The 22,300-nt window shown below is 38.6% G+C and overlaps 1 protein-coding gene across 1 annotated transcript in view; it reads left to right on the plus strand.

Annotated features, from left to right (window-relative positions):
• PCDH11X (protocadherin 11 X-linked) overlaps positions 1 to 22,300 on the plus strand; it is a 511,529-nt gene that overhangs the window by 44,948 nt on the left and 444,281 nt on the right. Inside the window, exon 3 of the mRNA XM_063313613.1 lies at positions 1,405 to 3,891. Coding sequence (XP_063169683.1) covers positions 1,405 to 3,891 — 2,487 coding nt within the window. The remainder of the gene's footprint in view (positions 1 to 1,404; positions 3,892 to 22,300) is intronic.

Consider the following 22,300-nt stretch of genomic DNA (forward strand, 5'->3'; position numbering starts at 1 on the left):
GTGTGTTAAATACTGGACTAGCATTCTGAAGCTTTTTATTGTACGTCTACAAAGGTAAAGCTTTTAGACAAAAGAGGATCCCACCCAGAAAAAAACCCACTAGTATATATACTATTAAATGAGGTGGCCATCTGTTCTCTGTTACTGTATAATGTTTCCATTACTCTTGTTAGCACATCACTGTTTCTTCTTTAACAAAGATGGTAAAGAAATAAATGTGCAAGGTGTAAACAGGAGGAACACATCAGTCAAAAGGCATGTAGTCCATGTTTGGATGACATGATGGACATAGCTTATGGTTAGTTGTGAACATGATTGATTGCAAACAACTTCCTTGTTTAAAGCTTCTCAAATTCCAGCTATCACCAACCAAAGAAATAAACCCCAAGGAAAGAGCTGATTATTTTAGCATGTGTCTTTGGTTAGTGAAGGTGGGAGTCATGGGTTGATGGTGCAATATGCCTTAAAGAAGTCAATGGCAGATGTTTTCATCTGTTGTCATCCATCCAGAGTCACTATACTGAGATGGGCAGTTCCATAAACTTCAATAAATAAATAAATCTTTGTTGATAAGCCCATGAGATGATGGGAAGGAACTACCCAGCATATAGATAACCAGAAGCTATGCTTGCCATGTCATCGACATACATCCATCACTGAATGCAGATACATGCTTCTTTTTGCATTTTCACCAAATACTGTCATATATAAAATAAGTCTTTCTGAATTGCTTTCTTTCTTTTTCTTGCTGAATATATTTTAAAGCATTCCTAAACCTTATTTTCAAAATTGTCTATATCCAGTAAACAAACACCCTTTTTATCTCACAGACATTTTTTTATCACAAAAAACACTATTAGCTATTTATTATTACTATTTTTGTAAGCTTGTTGGTTCTCAATTATCACCGCTTTCTAAGTTTTGGAAATCTCTGCAAATTATCCTTTGGAAAATATATTGATGAGTGCCAGGCCATTTGGTGGTAGGGATGGTGGAGGGGTGTGTATTAGTGACATTTCTAAACAGGGATAACCACACAACCTCAAGCCCATATATGACTCTTGAATGAATACCAGCTCATTGGATACATAGCTGATGTCACAATATTCTTGAGTATACTGAAACTTAAGAATTTATTTAATTCAAAGTACCATAACCTGTAATTACATGTTAAATCATTTCATAGCCGGGTTTACTAAACAAGATGACCCAATGAATTAAGCTGGATTTATTTCCAAGGTCACAAGTACTTAGAATTGCATCTTCTTTAGTGGTGTCACACCAAGCATAAAAATATGTGAGAAAAAGCACATTGATATTTTTCAGGGGGGAAAAAAAGGTATGTTCTGTTTATAAGAGATCTATGCAATAATATATTCCCTTCTCTATTTCTATGGCTTCTAGGGTCAAAATGTATTTGGACTTGATATAATTGAAACACCAGAGGGAGACAAGTGGCCCCAGTTGATAGTACAACAAATCCTTGATAGAGAGCAGAAGGACACCTATGTGATGAAGATTAAAGTGGAAGATGGTGGAAACCCTCCACGATCCAGCACTGCCATCCTCCAAGTCACTGTCACTGATGTTAATGACAACCGTCCAGTATTCAAGGAGAATGACATTGAAGTCAATGTTCCTGAAAATGCACCCGTGGGTACCTCTGTTTCTCAACTTCATGCCACAGATGCTGACTTGGGGTCAAATGCCCAGATTCACTTCTATTTTAGCAGCCTGATCTCCAGTTTGGCCAAAAGGCTGTTTGCCATAGATAACACCACTGGCCTTATCACTGTCAAGGAGCCATTGGACCGGGAGGAATCTCCGGTACACAAATTAACAGTTTTGGCGAGTGATGGCAGTTCAACACCCTCAAGAGCAACAGTAACGGTGAATGTCACAGACATTAATGATAACATTCCGTCAATAGACACAAGGTACATTATCAATCCAGTGAATGGGACTGTGTTATTGTCAGAGAAAGCACCACTCAATACTAAAATTGCCCTGATTACTGTAATGGATAAGGATGCTGATCTTAATGGCAAAGTTACTTGCTTCACAGACCATGATGTACCATTCAGGTTAAAGCCAGTGTTCGATAATCAGTTTCTACTGGAAACAGCTACCTTCCTAGACTATGAGGCCACCCGAGAATATGCCATAAAAATAGTGGCTTCTGATTCAGGAAAACCACCCTTGAACCAATCTGCAATGCTCCTCATCAAAATCAAAGATGAAAATGACAATGCCCCAGTGTTCACACAGCCTGTTATCGGTCTCTCTATTCCTGAGAATAATGCTCCTGGAACCCAGCTGACCAAGATAAGTGCTACAGATGCAGATAGTGGCCGCAATGCTGAGATCAGCTACATGCTTGGATTGGATGCACCCCCTATTTTCAACCTGGATCGCCGTACAGGCATTCTGACAGCAGTGAGAAAGCTGGATAGGGAAAAACAGGATCGGTATTCATTCACAGTGCTGGCTAAAGACAATGGCATGCCACCTTTGCAAACCAATGCTACTGTGACTGTTTCAGTTTTGGACCAAAATGACAACAGCCCTGCTTTCACACACAATGAATATAACTTCTATGTGCCAGAAAATCTACCCATGTATGGCACTGTTGGACTGATCACTGTGACAGATGCAGACTCTGGAGAAAATGCAGTAGTGACCTTGTCTATATTAAATGGCAAAGATAATTTCATTATTGATCCTCTCACTGGAGTCATAAGGCCCAATATTACTTTTGACAGGGAGCAGCAAGGATCTTATACTTTTCAGGTGAAAGCAGTGGACAGTGGCCGGCTACAACGCACATCAACGGCTAAAGTGACTATCAATGTAGTTGATGTGAATGACAACAGGCCTGTTTTTGTCATTCCTTCAACAAACTACTCATATGACTTGGTTCCAATGTCTACTAGCCCTGGTTCTGTAGTGACAAAGGTGTTTGCTGTTGACAATGATACTGGAATGAATGCTGAGCTCCGCTATAGCATTATTGGCGGGAATTCACGGGGATTGTTTATGATTGATCAGTTTACAGGCAATGTCACTTTGAAAGAGAAAGTCATATCAGCAGATCATGGATTACACAGACTAGTAATCAAAGTCAATGATTTAGGGCAGCCTGAATCCTTGTATACCATAGCATTAGTACATTTATTTGTGAATGAAACAGTCACCAATGGGTCATATGTTCAAGAGTTGGTGCGCCGAAACATGGAAACACCAGTAGGCCAAAATGTTGGTGATGGAGACATTACCCCACAAACCAATGACTATGTCAAAATCATCATTGCCATTATTGCAGGCACCATGACGGTGATATTGGTCATTTTTGTGACAGCTCTGGTACGTTGTCGCCAAACACCCAGGCACAAAGTTGTCCAGAAAAGCAAGCAGAGTGGCGAGTGGGTTTCTCCAAATCAAGAAAACCGTCAGATCAAGAAGAAGAAGAAAAAGAAGAAGCGCTCTCCAAAAAGTCTTCTTCTAAATTTTGTGACCATTGAAGAATCTAAGCCTGATGATCCTAGCCATGAACACATCAATGGCACGTTGGACATTCCTGTAGAGCTAGAAGAACAGACTATGGGAAAATATAACTGGGCCACCACACCAACCACCTTTAAACCTGACAGTCCAGATTTAGCAAAGCACTACAAGTCTGCCACTCCACAGCCCACATTTCAAATTAAACCTGAGACTCCAGTACCACCGAAGAAACACCATGTCATACAGGAACTCCCTCTGGATAACACTTTTGTGGTGGGCTGTGATTCCCTCTCCAAGTGTTCTTCCAGTAGCTCGGACCCATACAGCGTCTCTGAATGCAGCTGTCAAGGAGGATTCAAGGCTCCTGGCTCTGTTCACACCAGACAGGTAATGCCAACTTTTGTTTTACGTCTTTCTGTCTGCTTTATCCCCCTCTGTCCTGCCTTATTTTCTTCTTTTTATTACATTCTGCCCTTAGAATGTTTATGTTTGTATTTACACACACACACACACACACACCTGAACATTCATGCTTGGCTAAAGCACTGAGAAGTAAATAGTTTGTGATTCATCAGTACTAAAAGAAATGAAGTGACTCTTGGCTATGAGAAAAAATTGATTGCTGAATGAGCATGTTCGGGGGTAACTCTGGTCTGCAGATGGCAGTGTGGCACTTCTTGCTTTGCATAGCGTAGAGAGCAGATCTGCAGAACAAAAGAGAGGTTGCAGTCCATTCCATACTAGCATGGTATGCTTGAGGATCTAAGGAATCTGGGCCAGATGCGGTAAAGCTCTGCAAGATCTCATAAGTGGTTCTTAACACTAATGGAGTCTGGAATTGCAGACTCCCTTCATTTAGTTGGATCAGTTCCTCAAGGTCTCTCAGAAGCAGACCAAAGTTTATCCCTCCCCCAATATAATAATTCTTAAGGGATTGAGTGTTGTTTACAAGACTAGAAACTTACACTGCTGTATAGATTCCTAAAAGTTAGGTGTTCGACACAATCAACAGAATGAAACAACCCTGAAGTTAATCTTGGGTGTAAGTAGGGTAATCACAAATCCAGCTTTTGGAAACAAGCACACATGTAAATCCATGCTCTTGTCTACATATAGGCTAAATTGTAGCTCTGATTTGCAGGTTAGGATAAAGAAGAGAAAATGGACTCTTGTTAACATGTTGCTTTTCATTTGGTAAAGATAATGCCATTGAAGCACAGTTCTAAATAGACATGGCAGAAAGTGATGCTGTGTTAGAAGTTTTCAGATGGGAACATAGATGTTCCTGTAATTGCTGGAGACTGTCACTTTTAAAGGAACCAGAATCTCATTTTTATTGGTGTGCACATTTGTCACTTGGGAGAGCAAGATAAAATCACATTTGAACTTTTGTGGGAGGAGGTAAAAAATTGTCACCCAAAACTGTTTCAGCTAGGAATTAAGTTCTTTAATTTTGCTTACTTTTTTGTATGCATCTGTCCATTTGGAATGTAGCAAATGTTGAAGGAAATTGCAATTGTGGCCTTCTTAACCTTTAGAATAGGATGACTGTACTTTCTCTCACAACTAAAAACTGTAATTTCAGGGCCATAGTAGTGTTATAAAAGTGGCCAATTTGTCTTTAATGCAAATGGTCCCAAACCAACATTCTAACTGTACAGCTAAAGTTTGCCTTAAGCTATAGAGTAGGCATCAATACTTAAGATGTCTCCCAAAATTTGGCAACCAGAAAAATCCCTGTCCTACTTATTTTATATTGTTGTGCTGTCCATGCTGGTCCCTGATAGCAAAAATATACCCTCTAAAGTATAAACTCCAGGTGCTGTTTTTTTTTTCCCCCTGCTTCTTTTATACATATTTTTTTACCATTCCTGACTATTGCATTTTATTCTTTCTATCTATCTATCTATCTATCTATCTATCTATCTATCTATCTATCTATCTATCTATCTATCTATCTATCTATCTATCTATCAAATTTGTCACCACCCATCTCCTCTCACCAGAGGGACTCTGGGCAGTTTACAACAAGATAATCAATAAAACAATAAATATACAATAAAATTACAATATACAAAAGTGCACCATATAAAAACAATTACAAATAACAGATAAATATAAATAAAGTCCAGATGGCTGTGATCTAATTTGGTCCCTGCATGGGAGGGGCACTTTAGGGCACTAGCCAACCCCAGGCATAACTATTCCCCTCCCCGCCCCCGGCCAGGTGGCAGACCCAGGTCTTCAAGTTCCTCTGGAAGGCCAGCAAATTTTCCAGCAAAGCTGCAGTAATTAAACCAGAAACCTTTATGTTGATTCCACTGCTTGTTTCAATATTTTCTTTGTGCACATCCATTCTTCTCCCAGGCTGTATCCTCATGTTATGTCTCAATATAAGCAGTCCAAAACAAATCCCAAGAAGAGCGTGAAGCACTGTCATCTTGGTGGCAGTAACATCACTTATGAACAAATAAGTTCTTTCTAGGTTCCTTGACTTTAGAGAATTTCAGTAAAACCAAAGGATCAGAAAGGGTTCTGAAGCAGAGAAGGGATCCCTTGGGTATGTGATATCTTATAATGATGTGAAAATTATATTTACAAAACTTGGAACCTGCTGTACTTCAGACAGCAGAGTCTAGTGGACTTATGGCTGACTTATGTTAAATAATGCAGTTCTCCGGGGACATATATGCACAACAAACCTATATTGTTTTTTTGAAAAGTAATTCACTTCACTGGTCATTGCTTTTCCCACTGAATCTGGGGATTCTAACTATTCAGTAGAAAATGCAGCAACTACAGTATTATCCAAAGATCCTGGAAGGAGAAGAAAGGGATGTTGAAGCTCATGGTACACCTTATATCCTGCTAGGACAGTTTACATGGATAATTGTTCTGTTGAGCTGAACCTTCCAAATCCTCTGTGAACACTATATTTTAGCTATAGGAGGTCAATGGCTTTTCTTCATACTTTGCTAATTTGCTCAATTTTTTTTCTCCCTATTTTGCTTCTTATTTTATAATAAGTAGTACTGTGCCAAACATTACTTCTGTATTTTTCCACCACTTTCATTTGTTTTGGTTTTAAACATGCAAAAATCAGTGACATTCTCATGGATGGGTTATAAGTTTCTTTAACTTACCTCATTTATGGGGTAGCTAAGGGGCGTGTCATGGGGGTTTAACCATCTCCACAACAGTGGGCAGTCTCCTGGGCTTTTGATACCCTAGTAGATTGCAAGGGAAGAGTTGGACAAAACACCTCCAAAATTAGTGATAGAGGGATATCATCATCATCATCATCATCATCATCATCATCATCATCATCATCATCTCCAGCCCTCCACTCCCAAAACTTGTTCCAACTATTTTAACACTGTGAGAATGAGATAGAAAAAAAAAATTAGTACTCTTGCATAGGAGTAAAACTTTGGGGAATTTGGTGGACAGATTTGGGTCAGTATTAATATAAACTGAATTATCAACAGTCTCTACTTTACTGTAGCCAATATTTAGATGTGGGAGATGCCCCCAGAAAATTGCAGACAAGGAATAATCCCCGCCCCACATCTATCTAAGGCAAAGTGCACTAATTCAGCCAAATTAACTGAGCACATAGGGCAGATTATGAGATCACTAGCCAAGTAAGTCCCTGACAATAAACAATCAGGAATGAATGATTTGCTCTCATTGAATGATGACAGTTGCCTGAGGCAGACAGCTCACTCTACCTAATGGTAGGGCCAGGTCTACTGGCAGCTGATATTCGACAAGCCAGTATTTAAAATAATGAGGGGAGATGTGTTGGTTAAGGCAAGGGCTTTTCTCATGCTGTTTCTCTGTTTGCCAGCTCTGAACGTCTTCGCATCAGCTGTTAAGTACTGAAGTCGTACACAATGATGTTAAGCCAGCAAACATGGAAATATGGGCATAGCACGAGAAAGCCCTTTGTCTTCCCTCCCTGATTGCTGAAGAATTTTATCGTCTGACCTCCAGAGGGGTTTTCGAAGTGGCGCTGCACTGTTCAAGCTGCCCTACTGAAAGGTATTCAGGGCAAGAACACTAACAATTGCAAGGCATGCAAAGGAAAGGAAAGGAAAAAAAAAAGACAAAGAGACTTTAGAACATTGTGCTTTAGCTGTTCTATAATGTAGGTTTTTTTGCTAACAGAAAGGGGGAAAAAGTGATATTCACCACCACTCTGTGTGAATGGTGGTAACTATGAGATAAACCTTTCATTCTCTTCTGTTGCTTGTAGCTGCATTGTCCTAAACTGATTCATTCCCTTAATTTATTTATGTTCCCAATATCTGTGATCCATTCCTCCCATTCCTTATTCATATTGGAAAAAGGAGCAATAACACTTATGCATATACACTTTAAATAGACAATGGTAACTTTCTTTATACTCTCTGCATTTCTTGATAAAATGGATTGCTTGTGTGCTTCACAGTGGAGGGAAAATGTTATTTATTTTTGGAGTATTTTATAGGAAGACATGGTCACTCTCAGAGTAGCTGAATGCAGGGTGGTTGGGTTTTGTTCTTTATTTTAATTTACAGACTTAGTCGAGATTGGTTCATTTCAAAGCTGGTGATCTTCTTGGCATGATGAAAGAGCAGTTCCTCACTCATTCCACATATATCGTATAAGATAGGAAAGAAAATTTCCATGTACAGGCTTCTCTTTTAAGAAGAGAAATTCACAGGATCATCCGCCCCCAGATTAGAAAGAGTCTGGTAGCACCTTTTCAGGCTTACAAATAAGACATACCCCAGGAAATCAGATTGGCCCTGAGTCTGCTGGCCTTTCATAAAGCACTGAAGACGACAATGTGCTTCAGAGTCTGGGGATCAGGAAGCTAGAAGGCTTGTTGATTTTTTTGTTTGGGTTTATCCTCAGTGATCTTTTTTAAAAAAGAAAAGAAAAGAAAAGAAAAAAAATCTTTACTAATAGTGTTTTTTTTAAAATGTTTTAATGTGTTGTTAGCCACCTAGAGTTACATTCATGAAATGGGCAGCCCTATAAATCAATGTAATAAATAACAAATAAGTTTTTGTGAGCTGCTGCTGTTGTTGTCTGAAGCTCATCTGAATATACTACCAAATTCCTTCTGATTTTTGGATACCATAGATGCTCGCCTCCTACAATCCTATCCAAGAAGAGAAAAGAAAAGGTATGGGAGGAAAGTGATAATGCAAACTAGTCTTATGTGCATATAGAGGGGGTATGGGATATCCTCCTGACATGTTGTGCTCATTACTTAGGGTGAAGTTAGTATTTTAAAGAGAACCTACACTGGTACAATTTACACTGAATTCCACTTCTCAAATATTTATATAAAAGTGCTTGCATTTAATATGATATAAGGCTGTTAAACATGGGAAAAAATAACTATAAGTATTGCAAATTTATACTATTGCTACCTAATGTTAAAATGGCTTCCATCTTAGTCAATTCTGGGGAGAAAAAACCTCCTTAATCTATCTTTATTGGCATAAGATGGTTTCATTCTTTATTGTTGTTTATCACATATTTAAAATGTGTACTGCTATGTCTGGTGCAATTGCATCAGTATGTTTCCTTGTCTCATCTTTCAGGCAATAAGAAGTAAATCATTGTATACTTTATGTAACAATCCTGCCTTTGTTGTAGAATGTAGAAGGCCCACATGGAAAAAAACAAACACACAAAAAATATGACAGTGGATGGTCCTCTGAACAAACAGGCTCTCTGCTTAAACAAATTGATTCTGTTCTTTCCTATAGGATTTATTGGATAGAACCTCTGCAAGCTTGCTCTTGTTTTCCTTTAAGCAGAAAAGGGGCATAAGGCTATTTTTATTTTTTTAAACTATTATTATATGGGTGCTATTAGAAAATCCAGTTATTAGGGGGAGAAAAGAGGACTATGTCCCAATCAAATACTTTTTATTTGACTGCCAAATAAAAAGGAAGTCTTTTTGCACATTTTCTTACTGTATATATACCAGGAAAGCAGAAACACACACACACACACACACAGTTTTATCATTATATGGATTCCATGTCTTTGTCTGGAGTTGTCAGGAATTTGCATTGAATCTTCAGAAAGTGCAATGTATAGTGAACACTAAATGCATCGTATGGCCCCATTTCTTTTCCAGCACACACTGTTAAGAGTGCCTAACTGAAGCTTAATATAGTCTATGTAAAAATGCTTCCTCCACTTCAGTTCTTCCATTAAAAAAGAAAAGAGCTGTAAATCCATGATGAGCATAGGAGCTTCGTATGTCCACTGGAATACACAGTCCTAAAGGAGGATCTTGACCTTTGGTATGTCTGAATAAAAACACTTGCACGCAATAGCCTTTATATTTAATTGAAAACTCAATATCTAATGTAACCACACTTTAAGCAGATTTGCTGTATGATTGATTCCACTTCCTCACCTGTCAAACAGTAGATTGTAAACTAGATTTTAGCACGAATTCCCACCATATATTGACTATTGAACTCTTCTAAAAGGAAATGGTTATTTGGCTCTCTGGTTTGAAAAATATAATAAATCATACAAATATTGATATATTGCCATTGATAATATTGTGCAGCATATTTTTAGATTTGGCTGTGTGGGGGGTGGGGTGGAATATTTAACATGTTACAAGGAATTGAATCTCTTTGGTTTCATTAGGGATGAATTTCCTCCCTAATTATCTTTCATGTTTTCATATTGAACATAGGATCCCAACTGGAAGAAACTGCTGGTTGTAAGAATACACCTTTTTAAAATACAGATATCACATGCATACAGAATAAAGAAACACAAGTTTTTCCTCTCTCTCCTAATTAAATGCAGATATTGTGTTTCAAGACTTGCTGTTCAACATAAAGATTATGTTTGAAGCACCTTTCTCCAGATCACGTGCCCTCCAGATGTGAACATTTCAACTCCCAGAATTTTCAGCAATGCCCAGTTGATCTCTACACATTTGGGTGATGTCCAGATTGGGTCAGGTTCCAAGAGGCACAGACAAATCTGTTACTTTCTGTGATGTTCACATATTTTCAAGCATCAGGGAATTCCATTCTGTTTTAAATCTGTTAGTAATGTGTTGTTTTTTTCAAACATTCTGCATGGATATTGGTGCACATTTTATTTGCAATGTATTTTGTTACAAAGCCTTTTTTCCCAATGTACACAGTTCCCTATAATTCACACCTGTAGGTTTTATACACACACACACACACACACATTTATGTATGGTGATTTTTACTGTAGAACTGCATCACAAAATTAGTGTGAAGTCTGAAGGATAATTATCTTACATTATTACTTTGGAATGTGTAAATGAGCTGAGCTTGTATTAAAATGTAAAGTAAATGAAATTCATCCCCATGGGGATCAGGTGATGGCAGGAAGACCAGATGGGCTGGACTGTAGACTATAGGACATGCTTAAATTTTAATTCAGTTGTGATGATTTTAGGAAGTGGCTAGACACAATAAGATAAGCCAACTGGTGGGGGGAAGGAAATGCCCCAAGAAAGAAGGACAGCTATAGTATGGGAAATAGTCCATTGATTCAGCTATCATTTACTTGGGTGGATGAAGTATAGTGCTAAAGCTACTTTGAAAAAGGACTCTGCTTTGAGAAGATGAGAGTATTACTCGTGATCACAGCTGTATGCATATTGAGTTAGCAATCTGGTCTAGCAGGAGAGTTGTCCACCCAATTCAGAGTTAAGATAAACATGTCTATGGAAAGATGCACTAGCAACTAATAGGCAGATACTGTATGCTAGTTCCCACAAAATGCTAAGCCATAACACAGAAATATAGAGGTTTAGATGAAGGTCTTCAGCCCTTTGAATCCAGCCTCTGGTCCAAAGCAGGAATCTAAATTAAAGTATCCTTGACTGATGGCTTGGTTTGAAAGAGAGCCCATTACCTCTCTGGATAATTGGTCCCACTGTCAAACTGCTTTTGCTGTAAGGAAGTTTTTGTCACATTCAGGAATCTGCCTTCCTCCACTTGAGCCATTATTTCATGTCCTGTATTATTCGACATATTGTCTTGAGCTTGAAATGTGGGATCTACCTTCAAGTACTTAAACAGTGCTATCCCACACAACCCTCTCCTTGTTTTATGTCAAGGCTAAATGTGCACAATTTTGTCTTTTTTTTTTTCATAATTCTCTAGTCATTCTTATTAGCCTTCCCTGAACCCTTTTCCTCAATCTTTTTAAAAATGTGTTCCTTAGAACTCAACACAGTATTCAAGGTGGGGTCAGACCAATCCAGAATATAATTATGCATTCATGCATTTTGGAAACTGTTATTCCTGATGCACCCTAATATTGCATTTTTCTGTTTAGAAGTCACACGACAGTGTTGATTCATTTTAAGCATGTAAACAAGTAGAATTTCAAGATTCTGTTCACAAATATTACTGCCAGTTCAGATACCCGCCCCCATCCCATTCTGTGTGCTTTATATCTTTGTTCTAAGTGAAAAGCTTTGCATTTGTCTCTATTACATTTCCTTCTGTTATTTTTAGCACATTTTTTTCCTAGACTTTGAAAATTATTGTTTCTGTCTTCTAGGATATTATCAGTATCACCAATCTTGTGACATCTGAAAATAACACATTCTTTCTCTACAACTTTATCCAATTCATTAATGCAAATGTTGAATACCAGGCCCTGAACCAAATCTTGTGGTCTCCTAACCAGTTCAAACTATAGTTTGGTTTTGGCTGACGTTTGCAACAGAGTACAATAGTTTATTTGACAAGCCATGATTTTTTTTAAAAAAAAAAGACGGGATTTGTATTATGTGTCAACACAGCCTGTATTTTATATCACTTCTAGCAGTTAATGCTTCTCAGTGATCCAGGTGATGAACTTCTGTATTCTTCCTCCCTTTGAAGAGGATTGAGTTCAAGAAAGCTATCTTTCCAGCATTTGGCTTTGCCGTGGACTTAAGTCTGCACCTTCTCCTGTTGAACTGAGGATGTAAATATTATTAGAAATTTGGCTATTGGACCTGGATCTTAAGTAGCAGTAGGGAGAAGCAGCCCATATATACTGTAAACCTGTTGCTAAAAATACATACTAAAAAAAAATAAATAAAAAGTTGAATAGAAGTGGGTCATAAAAAAAAAAAAAGTAAGAAAGTTTGTGGTGGTAGAAAAACCAGGGTAACGTACCTAACATTTTTTCCCTGTGTTTCCCTATATATCACCTGTCACTATGTCAATTGTTAGGTGAAGAAGCATGCTTTAAATAGTGTTACATCTTTTTGTCGTATTTACTGACTTCTATCTAATATGTTTGTCTTTCCAAGGGCATTCATCAAAGCCAACAGCTATTATCTTGTACTAAGGCCCAGTTCACTGAGGCAGTGAAGAGACACAGAAGTTAAGAGGAACATAGATTTCTTATTTTTAGATCGTGTAACTCAGCCACAGCATGTGGCTTTGTGGCATCCCACAAAAAAAAAAAAAAATGTTCTCTTCCTAAACCTTGTGTGTACTTTTATGAATAGCACAAATGGATGAAGAAAATCAACTTTTTTTCTCCCTTTGTGTAAGCCTTCGATCCTGCAAAGCCATTTGAGAACATCAGCTCTGGTCCTAAAGAAATAAAGGGTTTTTTTTGGTGGGGGGGAGGTGGGAGATACAGGTTTATAAATGCTTAAGAGTAGACCTTGATTAATTGCTTTGTTAGCTTGGGGAGCTGAAGTCAAAAGCTAAGGCCTAGATCTTTGTCTAGCTGTGGCAAATCTTTTCTATTATTAGTTCTTCATCATTAGATATTAAATCCCCAGAGACTGATTGCCATGAGCACACATATGTTCAGTGGGTCACCTTAGCACCCTGAGATGGAGTAACATTCCACACCTTTGAGGTCTGCAGGAATTTGCACTCAACTGGCTCAATGTCTGCCTGTTGAGTGTCTGTCTCCTGAGTATCTGTCTACTCAATGTCTGTTCATTGATGTCTGTCTACTCAATATCCATAGGCGAGAGCAGTAGGGGATGCAGATCACAGGCAGGTGGCCTTGATGAGATGCTTTCTCTTCTGGAGGCACCTCATCCCATATATCTAAGATGTCTCACACCACACACAGGATTATGCCTTGACTTTTTCTTGAGATAGAGCCCACTGTCCTCAGTAGGCGGTTCTGTCTTGCAAATGGTGATTTATGTGAATACACAGTGCAAGTGATGGAGATACTCTTACTGATTGGGAGTGGAGCGGCTCTCCGTTTCAGAGAAGCATTTTGAAGGGATGGTTCAATCAAATACCACATACACCAATGTGTCCCTTTGAAGATTTTCATAACCCTAGTAAATAGCTCATTTTATTTGCTCATGGTGGACATTAGAGGAATGCAGTTTTCTGGTTTGAACAAGGATTCAGGTGGTTTGATGCAGCTACACTCATTCCTAGAGAAATGAGCAGATGTTAAAAATAATCTTCTGTTCTTGGGTATGGGATATTAGTAATACATGGGCATTTTGGTATCATTTGGAAGAACAGTCTCTGCTAATTCAGCAAGAAGCTTTAAGAATGAAACAAAGTGGCTTTCCCCACCTTTTAGGCAATGCTAGTCTTCCAAATCTTGAGAAAGACAGACCAATTCTGATGGTGTGGGAAACATAGCTGGCCTCGTCATTAAGCATGGTGAGGCACTCAGCTCAGACACCAAATTGTGCCCATGATATGAATGACTTGTACTTTCTTTCTCTTAATCAGAAGACAGCAGTGTGGGCCAGCAACACTTAACCAGGATTTGCTGAGTCTATGTTGTGGCAGTGATTTTTACAGTTTTCCACCTAGAGAGAGCCAATTTTCATAGGATCAGTGTAGAACTTCATCTTGATCACAAGAAAGGTAAGGGACAGTAATACTTCAGTGAGCTGTTTTCATGATGCAGTTGGCTGGGGGAAGTGGAAGTTTGGTCTGTTTAAAGCTAAACTGGTCCCATCAATTAACCTCTTTTTGAAGTTCCCCCATTGACTCAGTGAAGCCTCATGATACAGAGCTTGTGAATAATACTCGAAGATGTTCTTCTTCTGGGAGGTGATCGTGGTGATGAGAAAGAACACCTCCAACCCACTCCTTTATCTTACCAAATAGGAAGCTGAATTAGTAAAAGTACTGTAAATTACCTAATACTGCATTGGGCTTTTGATTTGCCTAATACAGGGTCATCTACTCCAGCATGGACATTTTGAGAATTCTGGGACTTGAGGTTCAGACAATCAGGAGGTTACTAAAGTTGAGAAATGCCAGTAGCATCTCTCCAGATATCATACAGGACTTTGTTTTGTTTCTCTCTGGAGTTGCCAAGGATTAAACCTTTGTGCACAAAGCACAAAACTAAGGGCTTTATTTATTTATTTATTTTCATACACTCCATAATAGCATCATGCTTCCTTGTGAACAGTTTTGCAATGAATTTTTCAGTGTACTTTAGAGTGGGGATTTTACAGTGTGATTAAAGAAAAAGATAACCATAATGCAAAGCTTTTTTCAAATGAATGTCAGAACTCAGGTACCCAAATGTCTACTGAATGGCTTCTCAAATGCAAGGCAGTGGTTCTTTGTAGAAACTGGACTGGAAAATGAAACTCAAAGATAGAAGGCAGTACTCTTAAGGCCTGTAGTGGACAACCTAATGCCCCAAATTGATCACTGAGGATGAGGGGAAAAAAAATAAAAAAAAACTCCATTATAGGAAGTTTGGCATCTTGTTTAGTCAGTCTCTGTTCCAGGAAGTAAGTATACTCAGCTTCCCTCCTCTGAAAATTCAAGGACACCCTCATGTTAAGAATTGTGATGTCTTATGTCTCTCCATGTGAATAATGCCAATTAACAGCAAGTCAGCTTTCAACAGATCAAAGCAAAGACTATCACCGGTCATTCAAAACTGAATTCTGCCAGCTCAGAAGAACAAACAAGCCGTGAGTTTCTGCCATTGAAAACAAACTCCTGCTGGTCTGTTGGATAAATGCCACATTTATTTATTTATTTTATTTGATGGGTGTCGGGCTGTGAAGGCTTAAAGTGCACAAACTAGAGCTGAAGGGTGGAAATGTACCCCCCCCCATGACAGAAGATGGAAGACTGTAAACATGCTCTTCTACCATTTGTTGCTCTTCATGATGAAAAGCACAGGCTGTTTTAATATTTATGACCTTCACAGTCAAAAGCTGCCCAGTAATATTTTGTTGCATGCATTTGTAAGTTACCTGTAATTTTCTTAAGTTCCTTGGGCTCAACAACGTATTAAAAGGAGGGAATACATTTGGGCTTGAACAAGAAGAACACTTTGTTTCAATGAACATATATGTGGAAGCCTTTAGTATCTTTGGAAAAATATTGCACAGCAACATCAAGTATAAGATTAAGGACTCCTAGTGCAGGAAAAAAAAATCTGTAGGGAAGCCTATGATGAGCCAGTTCACAAACATAATTTTGGGAATGGAACTCACATGTTCACCTAAAGCCTAATGAGTTTGCTTGATTTATTTTTGTCTTTTTTCCACAAACCTTATCAAAACAGTAGCATTCGTTGTTCTTAACAGACATACTGATTATTCCTAACATGATCAAAGCTACAGTATATACAGACACATGATTTTTGCATTCTAGTAGGAAATTCAAGAATCACAGCCAAGTGAGCATTGCATCATGGAAGCTTACATTTAGACATATTATTTTTATAGGGAAGATTAGTTATGGAACAAATAAAATGAAAAGTGTAACACGGTTGATGACAATAATATAAGAGAGTTTCCTTGGCTATATGGCAGGAAATGTGCACGCAAATCCTTTGAAATATTATGTCTATCATATATGGCAGCCTAATTATTAAAAAGCATTTAGCAACCAAAAATGATAGATTGGTTACAGTTATTTGGCTTTAAAACACTAACTTGGCAGAGATGAATATGTGCTTAGTTGTTTACGAAATTCCAGCATCTGTCCTTACAATCCTCTTATGAGGGAAAAAAAAAAAAATCATTTCAGAATTAACAAATGGCAACACGGATTTTGAAAAGGAGATGAAATCCAGCAGATTATCCACCAGGGAAAGATTTTTGTTTTTCCTCTGTTAACTGCTTTTAACCTTTCTGTTAAACTGGATTCATAATTTGTAATATTTCAAACGTTACTGAGACTTCAGCCGTGAAAATTTTAAAAAGGCACTGGATAGCTTCAAGAAAAGCTAAAGATACATTTACTAGATTTGCAAGACAGACGAGTGTGTGTGAAGTCTTAAAACATAATTTTTTTTGTAGATGAGGTTACTCATCCTATTCCAAGGAAAGAAGAGTTCTTTATAATTTCTGAAGAACCTTATTAAAAACTGTTTTCCTCCAAACTTGCCTTGGGCATCCAGGGGGTGATGGTCAAAAAGTCAAGATGGCAGCTATGACTGTGTGATCAAATCTCCCCCTCCCCTCTGCTTATGCCCCTGTTGATTCCTATTCCAAATTAGGTCATATACTATACATAACAATACTGTAAGTGAAAACCACAGGGCTTTAATATTGAAATGTTATTTATTTGTGCATTAGATATATGTCCTCCCTTTTATTCAGGAATTCAAGACAGCATACACAATGCTCTCTCTTCCTATTTTTCCCCATGTTTGATTCCACACCCACAATAAAAACCTTGTGAGATGGATTGAGTTGAGTGTGTATGACTGGCCCAGATTCACTCAGCGAACCTCCATGAACCTCTGTGATGGTGGGAGAATAAGAGTCTGGGTCTCCCCATTCTTAGTCCAGTACTTTAACCACTACACCACAGTGACTCCACATACATAAAAGCCATCACACAATCCCAATTCAGGATGCTAAATCCAGTTAAAGAATCAGATTTATAATCTGAGCTGTTAGATTTTACATATGCACCCCTAATGTGGGTATTGTACTTCTAACAACACAAGGCATACTTTTTCTCTAGCTGGATTAATGCTCCACCTGAGGTCAAGGCAGCACCAACCCTTTCGGTGTTCAGGAGTGCTACAAAGATCTGACTGTTTCAGAAAGCGTTTGGGGATTGGTGGTCTTCTCCAAGCCATTCATTCATTCTTCCTTTAGTTCTCTGTTTTACTTTTGTATTATTGAAAGCTTCTCAAAGTTTTGAACTTGAGTGGCATATCAGTTGCAGAAAGAAATAAGTAAAATAAATAATAGTCTGGATAGCTGGAAGGTAAAGCATAGACTTGGTTCATAGTTTAGGGATTATTTTAACCTTGATTTTGTGAACAAACCATAGTAGGATGGTCCGCAAATAATCTTGTGCCATAAGCCATGTTTACAAATTAAAATGTCTAGGGTATTATTCACTAAGCCAAAACCAATGAAACATATTATGGCTTAGCAATTAGTTAATCCAAGTCATTATCTCACTGTTATGCATTGCATACAACACACAGGTTGAATTAGAGACTGATATTAATGGATCCATCTCAAGGTAGGTTTCAAAGATGAGCTGTGCCCTTTCAGTTTAGATGGTAGAATACCATAATCAGCTGTAGCTTTACAGGATTACTTTGGGGGCACAGCTTGAATGATGCTTGTTTGTTCATACATCTGAAAATTTAAGCATTTTTATGTTTGGTGGGGAAAGAGTAACCAGGATAAAACTGAGAAGGTGACGTAGTCCTCTAAAAAGGAGTGCTAGTGTTTGTCGAATCCCTAGTAAGACTGGATCAAGACTTGCTTTATCCAACCTGATTTCAACATAAGGAACTGGTTCAGGGCATCTAAGCAAAGTACGAACTGTGAAGAGTGGATGGTCATTAACATTTGGGAATAGACATTGAAAAAGGTCCCTCTTATAGGATGGGATACACAGGATGGGAGAATCTGTATAGTCTATTGGAAGGATGACTGCTGAAAAATATTATTTGCATTTTTTATGCTTATATAATGATGTCCTAAAGGCTCCTGATGTTCTCTATAGTATACGTTGTTTAATCTTAATCTTGTTGTTTCATGCTTTTCCCTCTCCTCCTCCTCCTCCTCTTTCTCCTTCTCCTTCTTTCTTTTTGGAATATTCATGGGATGGATTATGAGATGTACAGTACTTTACTGCCATGGTTGTGGCAGTAAATATAATGCCTTATGTATCATATCATATTACATTATTCATTCTGTCTTCCTGAAAATGCACCTACAATGAAAATGAGCGATATTCTTACTCTGGTCCCTTATGTAGCACATTTAAATGAGAAACAATGTATCCTTCAAGGTACATTAATTTTGTTTTCTTTTTGCATTAGGCATTGTACAATTTAGTAATCCTTTAAAGAAAAAAATGGCAGGCAGGTATTTCAATTTAGTAACCGATTAGAACAATTTCCTCCCCTCAAATGTCCCAATTTCTAATGGCTCACAGTTCCTTTCCTTTCAAATGTTTGTTGCTAGTGTAGGAATCCACTCCTGTGTCACTGTCTTTCTTTTCTATCTCCCTGAATCCTAAAATAATACGAAGGGTTATTAGGTAGGTTTAAGCAAAGCGACTCTCTGGAGCCCATCACTAAATATCCTCAAGGCTTCTGAAATCACAAAGAATGGTCTGTATATATGCATACATGTATTTAAGGAATGCTGTCCTGCCATTCTAATACATATGCATTATTCAAGCTAGCCTGTGACATCTAGACATTCAAAATCGGTGCAATGTTGAAAATACTTGCAAAAAATCATTTGGAAATATCATTTGTGTGTGTGTGTGTATGTGCGTGCGTGCAAGAGAGAGAGAGAAAGAGAGAGAAGCAGGAGATACACTCTACTAAAGTGTATTATGCTCATGGAAAGTATGTCTGCCTAAAAAAGAAAAGTCTTAACCCTTTAGTGGAACACAAGCAGAGCAAATACCACAGGGCCAGTTTTAGACCTAAGCAGCCTAGGGCACCAAATTTCAAGGGGCACAAACATTGAAAAGGCTTCCCAAATAAATAAATAAATAAATAAATAATAAAAAACCCCAGTATCAGCACATTCTGTGTGCCAGCATGCCCTCTCGAGGGTTCAATGTAATTTTGTAGAAAGGTTGCCATATGACAACAATGGGTGCCGATGTAATTTGAAATATTTATTGTGATTCACAGTAATCGGGTGACAATATCCAAGAAAAGAAGCAAATTGTCCAGCATAAAGCTCAAAAACTAGAAGAAGAAGAAGAAGAAGAAGGAAAAAAAGAACGAGGGGGGCCCTTTTTGAAATTCCTAATAAAATTGGAAGGTGAGCCAGAATATGACTTTGCCCAGGGTGCCAAAACGTCTAGAGCCATTCCTGAGTACCATTTGGTTTCCTGTGATAGGGACATCCTAAAGGTAGATGTGGGCACTGAGAAAACCCATTTTCTTGTCCCAGGCAAACAGGCTGCTGCCTCAAGCATTGACATAGAAGAAGGTGGCTCCATCATATCTTATGGAGAGGGCATTCCTCGAAATATCCTGGGCCTAAATTCTTTTGGGTTTTGAAGGTCATCACACTGTCTAGGACTGTGCTTAGAAACAAACTTAGAAACAAACAATCCCATAAAAAACTGGTGTGACATAGTTATGTTTGCAAATGCCATCAACATTTCCTGGCTACATTCCAGACTAGGTACAGTTTCTCAAGGTTCTCCAAAGGTAGCCTCAAGCGGAATATTGCAATTATTCATTCAGGATGAAATTACAGCATGTGTCTCCATGGAGACCATCAGGAATAGACATGCTTGGTTTAGCCGCTGAAGCTGAATGAAGGTACTCCTGACTACAGCAACCACCGGAGCTTCCAGCTGCAAAGCTGAATCCAGAATAACCACAGACTGGGAAAATGATTCTTCTAGCCCATTCCTAACAGGTTGAAGTCTCATTATGTAGTTGTTCATGTGTTCTTCTGTCTTTTCTATATGGTACAACAATCCATACTCTGCTACCTGACCCATAACAAAGGCATCCATTGTATGTATGTGTCAAAATCTGCAGTCTTTTGCACATTCATGCACATACAGAAAGGGTAGGACTTTGATTGTGATGCCCACCACTAACTTGCAGATTTTATCCCCCTCCCCCCAGATGGGGAAGGGGAGAGAGAGCGACAGAGAAAGATACAGGTAGTCCTTGCTTTACAACCACACTTGGGACCAGAATTTCAGTTGCTAAGTGAAGCAGTCATTAAGCAAATCTGACCCAGTTCCATGACCTTTTTTTGCAGTGATCATTAAGTGAACCACATGGTTGTTAAGTGCATCATGCAATTCCTCATTGATTTTGCTTGCCAGAAGCTGGCTAGGAAGGTTGGAAATGGTGATCCCATGGGACACTGCAATGGTCATAAATGCAAACTGGTAGACAAGTGCCCAAATTGTGATCATGGGGACACTGCAATGGTCATAAATGCGAGAACCACCTGTAAGTCTTTTCTTTTCTTCAGCACTGTCATAAGTCCATACCATCACGAAACAGATGGTTGCTAAGTGAGGACTACCTGTATGCCTTTGTGTCAGTGTTGACTACTGGGGGCTGCTTGGACAAGTGCCTGCCATTTTCTTGGCAAGATTTCAGAAGTGGTTTGCCATTGCCTCCTTCCTGGGGCTGAGTGAGAGGGACTGGTCCAAGGTCACCCAGCTGGCTTTGTGCCTAAGGTGGGACTAGAACTCCCGGTCTCCCGGTTTCTACCCTGAGGCCTCAATCACTAAACCAAACTGGTGTTTTCCCCTTTTTTATTATAGGGGTAAATTTATCTTTGTTTTTGTTTTTAATATTACTTCATTAGAGAGCCTGCCAAACATCTCACTGTATAATGCTGTGCCCTAAATGATAAGAATGTAAGAAATAGTCTATTGACTATCTATCTCTCAGAGATTTTGGAGTGATGATAGGGGCTTGGTGCTCTTCAGTGTACTATTTTTCCTTTCCTTCCAAGTCAAGCCAACTTCATTGTTATGGCAGCAATAAACATTTCCAAAACGTAACAGAGTCTCTTTTCCTATCAGGGTCCAGGGAACCTCTCAGTAGGAAAAATACATTCAACATTAAAATGTTGCAATTAATCAAGTAAAGCCCAAAGTTCAACATCTTTTCTGGCATCTTAGCATGTCTAAAGCTATGTTCCTTGGCCTTAGAGGAAGGGCCTCAGTAGAGCAGCTTGCAGCATTGAGGTGTTCCCAACACTGATGTCGCAATAGGTTCTCAGGTCTATTACTCCTATAGCAAAATTGCTAATGCAGAGAACTGATGAAGACGTATTGCTTGATTTCCTTAGCATGGATAGGAGTGATGTTTGAATGGTTATTTTTCCCATAGAAAGCTACACTTGTTGACCTGTGGCCCATTTTCAGTCAAGGATTACTATATGGCATTCAAAACTGTCTGTTCTAGAAGTTGATTCAGTAAACACGTATCAACAAAGGTGCATTTGTGCATCTGTGCATACAAATATTTGTCAAACTATTCAGTGCTTCTGTATAGACAGAATCTGAACACAATTACAATGCATCAATAAAGAAAAAATGGTTTTGACTTGAGTGCCTTTATAGTCTCTGAATTGCAGTTCACACCTCTCTAGCGGTGCAAGCAATTTTTCCATTTCTTCTAATGCCTCAAAAATTATAGTCTTTTTCTCAACAATAAATCTAAATTACCATCTTCCTCCTGCCTCTGTCTTGTGCCTCCGTCCTACACATGCCTCATAAAAATCACTTCTGGAAATTTCCAGGCTCATTCAACAATGACCAGTGTAAAAGCTACAACAAATTTTGGATCCCAGAAGGGGAGTTCCTGCATGCACTTTGTA

The sequence above is a fragment of the Candoia aspera genome, chromosome 12 (assembly GCF_035149785.1).
Source record: "Candoia aspera isolate rCanAsp1 chromosome 12, rCanAsp1.hap2, whole genome shotgun sequence".
Taxonomy (NCBI): Eukaryota; Metazoa; Chordata; class Lepidosauria; order Squamata; family Boidae; genus Candoia; species Candoia aspera.